The 8,903-nt window shown below is 54.4% G+C and overlaps 1 protein-coding gene across 1 annotated transcript; it reads left to right on the top strand.

Moving 5' to 3' along the window:
- The first annotated feature begins 577 nt into the window (after positions 1-577).
- Positions 578-8,655, top strand: LOC139589130 (serine/threonine-protein kinase PAK 3-like). The gene is given in 13 exon segments (XM_071425252.1): positions 578-639; positions 1,992-2,179; positions 3,121-3,158; positions 3,597-3,719; positions 4,682-4,826; positions 5,508-5,571; positions 6,201-6,249; positions 6,559-6,671; positions 6,931-7,048; positions 7,805-7,904; positions 8,186-8,251; positions 8,254-8,381; positions 8,479-8,655. Coding segments are annotated over 13 exon segments (1,371 nt in total).
- The last annotated feature ends 248 nt before the right edge of the window (positions 8,656-8,903 follow it).

Below are 8,903 nucleotides of genomic sequence, written 5' to 3'. Positions count from 1 at the left end.
AAACTTAACATCATGAGGAGTCATGAGGTGAGTAGTAAAGGTTGCTCTTAACAAATTACTAAAATATGGGCACTTCAGTCCATATTGCACAGCGGTATGGTGCAGTTCCTTAATTTTCTGAGTGATCTAGGAGCACCCATTGTGCATTTACGCCCGTGGGGCCCGAATTGCGCAAGGGCCACAAAGATTTCTGCAGCAGTGTCAAAGTCTCTGTCCTTAAGGGCTTTCCTTTTTATCCAGAACCAATTGTTACACGTATCTGAAGGGAGTAAGCTCGCATCTTTTTCAGGGTCAGGGTTGAAAGAGTCCAGCTCCCCTTCACTGCTAGAGTCAGTGTCTGTCGCATAAGCCAGAAGAGCCCGGCGGCTCTGGGATGGCTGGCGGTGTGGCGGTGGGACTGGGGGTGGCGACCGGGCTCTATCCCTGGCACTCGCTGGGGAGGGCGTGCGGACAGGGGATGGGGAGCAGGATCTGGGCAAGTTTTGATCCGGCGCAGTTGCTGGGGCTGTCTCAGGGTAGCCTCACAGGCTGTAGCCTCGCAGGCTTCCCCGTTCCCTCCCAGTTTTTAATTGCGTCCATGACCGCCTTCCAAGCAGGAAGCATTCGGAGCTCTGGCTCGTGCACGGGCAGCATAGCAAGGTCATAGAGCTTTATACCGACCTTGTCCCAGAAGTGGGTAGTACATACAGAAGAAGGGGTAGTGTTGGGGACCATGGGTGACACCCATCGTAGAAGTGACTTAAGGTCAAGCTTTGGGATGGGGGAGCCACGCCTGTCCAGAAGGGCAAGCATGGTTTCATAGATGTCTCTCTCTTTGGACATTTCCTTTCCCATTCCTTTAGATCCCCTGGCTCACCTGTCAAGTTGCATCAGACAGGGATTGCGGGCCCAAATGCAGTTCTCTCACTGTCACGATCAGTTCCAGGGCCTCACCGACTGCCCGCCAATCAGGCCAACTCATTTCCTCAAACAGGGCACCAATTTTCGGCAATGGAGAGAGATGGGGAGACTGACTTGGTGATCAGAATCCGATTTTCTTGTGGATTACAAGTACTTATATACTATTTTAGGGAGAGTAGTAATGTGTACTACAATGATTAGGTTGAAATCACATACAAAACTTATGCATATAACAACATGCTTTTAAGGCATTTTACCAAGGCATTTTATCTATCAGTTCTCTATGCTAATAAAGTCCAAAGTACTGTCTGTCTCATGCACCCCAATATACCACTGCAGCTTTGGACTGTTCCAAAGGGGCCTCCTTTAGGCTCAACATCTGCAGGCCATTGCAGAGCAGTGGGCCGCAGGCCGCTGCCAGAGCTCCGACATGCCACAAGTGTGGCAGCCCAAGAATCAGCGCACGTCTCTTCCAGATATTCTGAGACTTTCAGCTGTCAGAGAAACAACAAGCAGGACCAGAGAAGCTTTGTGTCAAGAGCTAAGCCAGGGTCTCCCTCCACAAAGGGAGGTCAGCCTCCAAAGCAAGTCAGAGCAAAGGTCAGCATGCTCCCGCGTGCTCAAGAAGTGACTGCAGCCAACAATAGTCCTGGAAATTTATTCTCTTTGCTTCTTTTGCCCCCTAAATGACATTGAAGAAGTGAGACTTTTCAGAACCAGCTGTGATGCCACCTAAAAGAAGCAGACTTGCTTTCAGTCAAAGCTTTTGGGACCAAAACGCATCTTTGCTTGGGTTCCTTGGATGCCGCTTGGGTTGGTGCATTTTCTGAGTTCCCCTGGGATGCCTTGAGCACTGCCTTATGGGCTGGGAGGACATTTTCTGCTGCTTTATGAGTGAGGAGAACTTCCCAGGCTTTTCTTCCGCATCAGCTGTACAGAAGGTTGGCTTGCTGGGCACAAGAAAGCCACAGAGCAGCTGCTATTGTGAGGTCAAAGGAGCGGTGCCACGTCACAGTGCTGTCAGCACAGTGTTGTCCCGGTGTGCACAAGGCCTGGTCGTCCAGAGCAGCTCTTCCGCTCGCTCCCTGCAGGAGGATCCTTGTGCTCAAGGAGTTCTCAGCAGACGGCCTGCACCCTGAGAGGAGTCTTGGCTTTCCCTTGGGTGGCATTCAGCGTGCAAACCCGCGCAGCACTGCCAAAATGATCGGGCAAGTCTGTGCCGCGGTTTGCACCGTCTTTTCCGTTGTCTATTCTGGCTACTACCTGACCCAGCTGACTCGTAAGTAAAGGTTTCTCCTGGGGCTGGCATTGCCCAGCTTTTGCTTCACTCTGCTCTTGATGCCGCACCAGTGACCCAGTTTATTTGGGAACAAAATGGCCATGAAGGTGCCACTGCTTTGGTCAATGTCCCGCCAGCAGCATCAGCTAAAAAGCGGGAATCTGTACTGGGTGGCGGGTGCTGAGTGTTTGCAGCGCAACCTGCAGCAGTTGCCTTCCCTCCCCGGGAGAGTGCGTGGCAGCGGAGTCCGTCATTTCCTCAGCTTGCTGCTTCAAGCGAGACGAGCTGCAAATTGCAGACTCTGAGGAGAGATCCTCAGAAGTACTTCCACCAACTCTGTGGTTCTCTCCAGTAGCAAAGGAAAGATCCTTTCCCTCCAAATTCTGCCCCTTAGAGGCCTTGGCTGCATGACTTGACCCTTTGATGGTGTGCCAAGACTGCAATTCCCTTGGTGATGCAGCACAAACTCCAATGCAGGGAGGGTTTGCTGCTGAGCCCAGCAGCTGTTCCTGGGCTGCTTCAGCAGGGAGCTGCCACAGGGAAGGGGCCCTTTGTGGAAGCTTTGCTGGGCTATCATCTTCAGCCAAGGGATGGGAATTAGGGCATGCCATTTAAAAGGATAGAGATCTAAAATGCAGGAAAGAGAAGAGGAAAATGCTGCTTGAGCTGTTGGGCACAAGAGAACCTCAAACTTTTGAAGACCAGCGGGCATTTCCACCACCGTGTTTCTATTTGTCTCTTGGCAAAAAAGGCCCAAATGTCGACAGAGCCTACTATAGCGCCCTTATTGTTCTCTTGCTGGCTGTGGGAAAGAGCTGTTGCTCCTGGAGTCATGTTGGGAAAGGGAAATGCTCTGTGTTGGGACTGCCTCGTGCTGTGGGAGTCGCCAGCACGGGCACTTTTCTAAGGGCCTCTGGTTCCTTTTGCCTTGCTCGCTGCAGGTCACCTGACACGTGGGTGGAGACAAGCCCGTCCTTTGGTGAGTGGCAAAGGAAGCTGAGAGGTTGCTGGTGTGTGAGAATTGTGCAGCAATTCTGCCAGCTTAGCCTGTTGCAGTCGAGTGTGGAGTGCCAGCGTGGGAGGCTGAAAGGAAGGCCAGCTGCCCGGTGGCATCAGCAGTAGCAAAGGGAGCCCTGGCTGTTTGCTGATTTTCCAGTGAAGAGCCTTTCAAGAGACGAAAGGCAAATGGGACAGCTCCAAGGCATCTTGCTGCTTCTAGGCAGCAGGGAAGTTCAAATGCACAGCAAGATGGAGTAGCAGCTCGTTCAGCCAACTTCCTTGGGTTTTCGTGACTCAGAGTCCCACTTGTATCAAAGTCTATGATTTCCCCTTCTTCTGGGTCCTTTCCCAGCTCAGTAGAAAGCAGCTCCTAAGGGATTGGCTTTTGCCCATCTCTCTCACTTCTGTCTGTCTGCAGGGCTCAACAGCTGGGTCAGCAGCTCCTCCAGCTGCCTCTGTCATTGAGGAAGAGGCTGAAGAGCAGCAAAGGAACATCAAGCCTCCAGCTGCTGTCCCTCCACAGCCTGAACACGCAGAGCCGGTAAGTGGCAGCTGAGCTTGGCACTGCCTTTGGTGCAGGGCCAGGCTTCCCGTTTTGGAGCAGCCCTTGTTGCTCTTGGCTGAAAATTCTGACGGTCTGTCTTCCTGCCATGACATAGTGCTGCTTCAGGCAAGCCAGGGAGCCCCGGCCAATGGGTTCTGAAGTTTGACATTTAAGCTAAGATGCTGAGAGGGCCCGAGAATGTCTCTTGGGATCAGAAAGGAGGCAGCACTCAATGATTCTCAGTGTAGGAGTCAGCCCCTTGTGTCCATTGTCAGTGCAGGCTGCCCATGGTCAGCGGAGAGAGCGGCCCAAAGACACAATTGACAGCCTTGCAGGGTACCTGGGAGACACTGGGTCCTGGAAGGGACCTGCCCTCTCCTAATGGACTAATTCGCTTCAGGCTGTGCTTCGCTTCCAGCCGGTCAGAGCAGAGTTTGGAGAGGAGAATCCTCGGCAGCCCTGCATTGTAAAGGGCGGGTGGGTCTGGGCAGGGCTGGAAGGCGGCTCCAAAGGGCCGCTCCCTAAAGGCTGCCATAGAGAGGGGAAATCCGTGAAACAGATCAGAGAAGGGACACACTGCGGGCTTCTGAGCAGACCGTTGCATGCCAGCTCTGGGGTGATTTCATTGCCCAGGGAAAGACAGGAGGAGGAAAGCAAAAAGGCTCTGGGGCTCTGCTCCGATCTCTTTCTGGATCTTGGCAGCCCCAGCAATACCTTGTTGCCAGTGTCTTGCAGAAAAGCTGAAAACATGGAGCATGGAGGTGGCTGTGAGGGGCTGGATCCAAGTAGCCTTTGGGCTTTTCCCAAAGTTGCCTTTGAGAAGAGGACATGGGAAACGCCCTAGCTGGAGAGGCCTGGCGGTGGCTGAGAGCACCTTCCCAAGGCCTTGCTTTTGCCGTGCGCTCCGCGGGGCATGTGTGCCAGCCACCCTCCTGACGGGCAATCCTTTCTTGTCCCAGCTCAAGACGGGCTCTGCAATTCAACCTGGTGCCGCTGGACCAGCATGGCCTGCAGCAGCTGGCTTGCCCCCTGCTGCTGGCACTTCCTGCAGCAGCGCAGCCCAGCAGCCCAAGATGAGGGAGGAGCAGGGCCTGAAGACACTGAGTACATCCCGTGCATTTCTTGTCTGCCAGAGCAGTGTGTTGTGTGCGTGTCTGGGTGTAGGCCGTGCCAGAAGTTGCCCCTCGGTCTCAGAGGCACTTAGGCCTCTCTGCACAAGCTGTTGTTGTGCTCTGAGGCAGCGCGGCAGCGCTCAGGGAGTCCCTGCTGCCTGTGAGGGCGGCTGGGCCTGGCTTGGCTCTGCCTGGGCTGCCTTCTGGGCCAAAGACAAAAGCCGAGCTTGTTTCTGCTTGAGCAGAAGGCTGGCACCTAGCAAGTGCCTAGGCCCCAGGGAGCTCTCTGGCCCCAGCTGTTTTCTGGCTCTCCTTCTTACTCCTCCTCCGGCTCAGACACTTTGTTTCCCTGACAGTGGACCTGCCAGTGATGGTGGGTGTGACTGCAGAGGCTGCAAAGGCCCTTGGTTACCTCTTAGGGCCCCCTTCTTAAGGGCTCATCATTTTGGCTTATTGCATGGGATGCTGCGCTTGAAAGAAATAAAGGCCTTCTTGGAAAGGCCACCTGATGAAAGGTCGAGAAGACGGCCCTCCCACATGTTGGTCTCAACCACTGGAGGCCAAGGGACTGCAAAGGGCCCAGAGCTGCCGGCAGTGGGGCTGTCTTTGGGACGCTCTGGGGAGTGGCGTCTCTGTGTGCGAGTGAGCGCCCTGCACTGCTTTTGTCTTTCAGGGAGCATCGTGAGTCTGGGCCAGCCAATGAGCAAATACACGGCATTTGAAGAACTCGGACGAGGGTTAGCGTGACATTGGCTCATTTTACAAAAGTGTGGGCCAGGTCTTTGGCCAGTGCAATATCAAGCGTGAAGTCAGGCAAGCTCCAATCATGGTCAAGCTCTGGCTTGACCTCCTGTTGCCTGCCTGGACTGCTCGGTCAGAGCAATCCAAAGGCCTCATCAAAGACAAGTTGATGCTGGCAGTGTCTTGCTTGCAGCAATGAGGAGCAGGAGCTGGGAAACCCCCTGCCCTGCAGCTTTCTGGCCTGAAAGAGCACCTTGCCATTCAAGAAATGTCAGATTCTCAAGGACAGTCTTCTGACTCTAATTGTTCTCACTTTTTTGACACACACATGTATGCACACCGGCACAAGGAGAGAGCTCCCCCTTAGGTTTTGAAATTACCTGGCTGGGTGCGTGCCTTGGAGATTTCCAGCAGCCCTTGGTCTTCATGCTGGACCTTAGTGTTCCCTTGGACAGCTTGCCCCGCATGGCAGAAGGCTCACGGTCTGACGTGCTGCTGGCTGGAGAGACGCCGCAGCCAGGCATTTTCTAAGGAAGGCGTCCAGGCAGCCTGGGGAGATCTGCTGCCTGGGCTTGCTTTCACTGCCAAGGGATAAAGGGCTCTTTCTGCTGCTTTGACTTTCTAGGGGGTTTGGAGCTGTTTATAAAGCCCTTGACACCAGCAGCGGACAACAGGTAAAGTGCCAACAGCCCCATGCCATTTTGCAGCTCTGGAGTGCTTTCCCCGCTGCTGTGAGCTCTGCCTGGAGGTTTGGATGGCTGCTCCATGTCTGCAGCAGTGGCTGTTCCTCTGAAGTGCAGTCTAGGCTCAGGGGACAGAATGCATTTGGGATGGCCTTTGGTGCTTCTGCTAAGCTCTGCTGTCTAGTGACAAGGCACTTTGGCACAGCCCGCTGCCTCATTGCACCAGCACTCGCTCCGTGTTCCTTGTGATCTCCAGCAGGGTGCATCTTCTCAAGGTAACAGTCGCCAATGTCATTGCAGGTGGCAATCAAGATCATGTCACTCGAGGAGGACATGTCCGAGGAGCTGGCTGCCAATGAAATCCTGGCCATGAGGGACAATAGGAATCCCAATATCGTTACCTACTTAGACAGGTTGGCGTATTCTCATGTCAATGTAGCTTTAGCTCGTGCAAGCCAGAAGAGGCGATGCCCTTTGGTCACTGGCAGAGAACGGAGCTGGTGATGATTTCTCTGCCCGTCTCCAGAGCGTGGGAGGAGGTGGAGCTGGTGTTCAATAATCTCTTGTGGCACATGTAGCTTGGAGAGCAGTTGCAAAAACCTGGCTCAGGCCCTGGGGTGACTGAGGCTGTGCCCATTGCTGTCTCTCCATGCCGTGGTTTTCTTCTTTCAGCTCCCTGGTGGATGCAGAGCTCTGGCTGGCCATGGAGTTCATGGACGGCGGCACCTTGTTTGATGTGCTCAGGGCAGTGTACCTGGAGGAAGGACAGATAGGCGCTGTCTGTCGGGCGGTGAGGGATCCTGCTTGTGCTTCCCCAGGCCTGCCCAGGATGCTGCTTGTCAGCTGGAGGTTAAGGAGAGCTGAGATTTCTTGCTCTCACCTTTCTTTTGCTGCTGCTGCTGCTGCTGCTGTCACAACACACAGGAGAAGAAAGAGCATGGGAAGTGAACTGCCTGCCGGTGTCCCCGCACTCCTCAGGCTCGGTTCTTGCACTCTTCCATCCTGTCTGTCCTCTGGCGCTGGTGCTCACTCTCTCGCTTGGTTTCACTTGCTTCCTCTTCTCAGCTTTGCCTGGGAATGTTTGCCTGGAGCCTGTCTGTCTGTCCTACATTGCTTGCCACTGGAAGGCAGCATGCAGGTGGCAGAATTTCAAGCTGAGGGCAAAGAGCTGTCCTCAGCTTCAAAGGATAGCATTGCAGCCCAGATGGTGAGGGATTCTGGAACAGCTCGAAGGTGCTGCTTCCTCCTCTGCTGCCACTAGGCTTCCCCAAAAATCTTTGCCGTGCCGCTTCCCAGCCAAAGGTGACGCTCTTCCTACCGAAGGCTGGTGGAACTTTTGGGAGACCAGATGCCTTTGCTTGGAAATCTAGAAAAAACTTCCAAGAGTGTTGAAGCAGCAAGCTCTTCTTGGTGACAGCACCATGGTGCTGCACCCTCACTCACAATTCCCTGAGAAAGCCATCAATCCCGTTGAGCTCTTTCCTTGCTGGTGGGATGAAATCAGATCCTGCATGTTAACTTTCCCTCCCTCCTTTTTCTCTCTCAGTGCCTGCAAGGACTGCATTTCCTTCATTCCCGCCAAGTCATCCATAGAGACATCAAAAGCAACAACGTTCTTGTGGGCATGGATGGATCTGTCAAGTTGGGTGGGTATCCCTGCTGGGCTGCAGTATTTCCAGCATATGCCTTGCGCTCACATTTTGGTGACTGCCACTTGGGCAGAAGCGCCACTTGGCCAGTGCGTGAATCGTCAGGGTGTTTTTGAAGTGGCCAATGCCTTATTTGCCTGGCTCCAGCCACATGGAAGGAGAGCTCAGCTGCTTTTTCAGCGAGATTCAGCATGGCCTGGTCAGGCCTGGAGTGGGCAATGGTTTTGGCCCCTTTGCCAGTGGTAGCTGGCTTTGACAGGCTTTGTTTTTGTCCTCAGGTGACTTTGGCCTCTGTGCTCAGCTCAGCCCTGAGCGCAGCAAGCGCAGCTCCAGCGTCAGCACCCCAGCTGGATGGCACCGGAGGTGGTGAGAGGAGAAGCCTACGGCCCCAAGGTGGACATCTGGTCCCTGGGGATCATGGGGCTGGAAATGGTGGAAGGGGAAGCTCCTTACCAGCGGGAAGCCCGTCTCAGGGTAAGGTGCAGCTTAGCAAGAGGGCTCTGTGTGGAGAGAGCTCTGTGTGGCTAGCAAAGGAGCAGGTGGAGTGTCCTCTTGCATCCATGTGCTGTAGGTTTTTGAGCTGATAGAAAGGAACGGGCCCCCAAAACTGCAGCACCCCAGGCACCACTCGGCTCTCCTGCGCGACTTCCTCCGCTGCTGCCTGCAGGCAGACGAGGACAGGCGCTGGTCTGCCCAGGAACTCCTGCAGGTAAGAAAAAGCAAAGGGGCCAAAAGCCCTGGGAGCTGAGGACACCTGCAGGGAGGGATGAGGAGGAGTGTGGGCCACGTGGCACAGACAGCTCCCAGCACAGGAAGGTGCAGGGGGACATGCTGCCCTTGGTGCTCTTTGTGTGTCTTCCTGGTAGCCAGGGAATCCTGCTTGAGCCCGTGAGGATGGGATCCTGGAAAGTAAGAGTTCCTTTCATTCTTCTTTTCCTCTGGGTAGCATCCCTTTGTGACCTCAGGCAATCCTGCCTCCAGCCTGGCTGCTCTGAT

The sequence above is a fragment of the Agelaius tricolor genome, unplaced genomic scaffold (genome assembly GCF_023055355.1).
Source record: "Agelaius tricolor isolate 1412-34295 unplaced genomic scaffold, bAgeTri1.0.p SCAF_4, whole genome shotgun sequence".
NCBI lineage: Eukaryota > Metazoa > Chordata > Aves > Passeriformes > Icteridae > Agelaius > Agelaius tricolor.
This window is presented reverse-complemented; position numbering and strand designations above follow the sequence as displayed.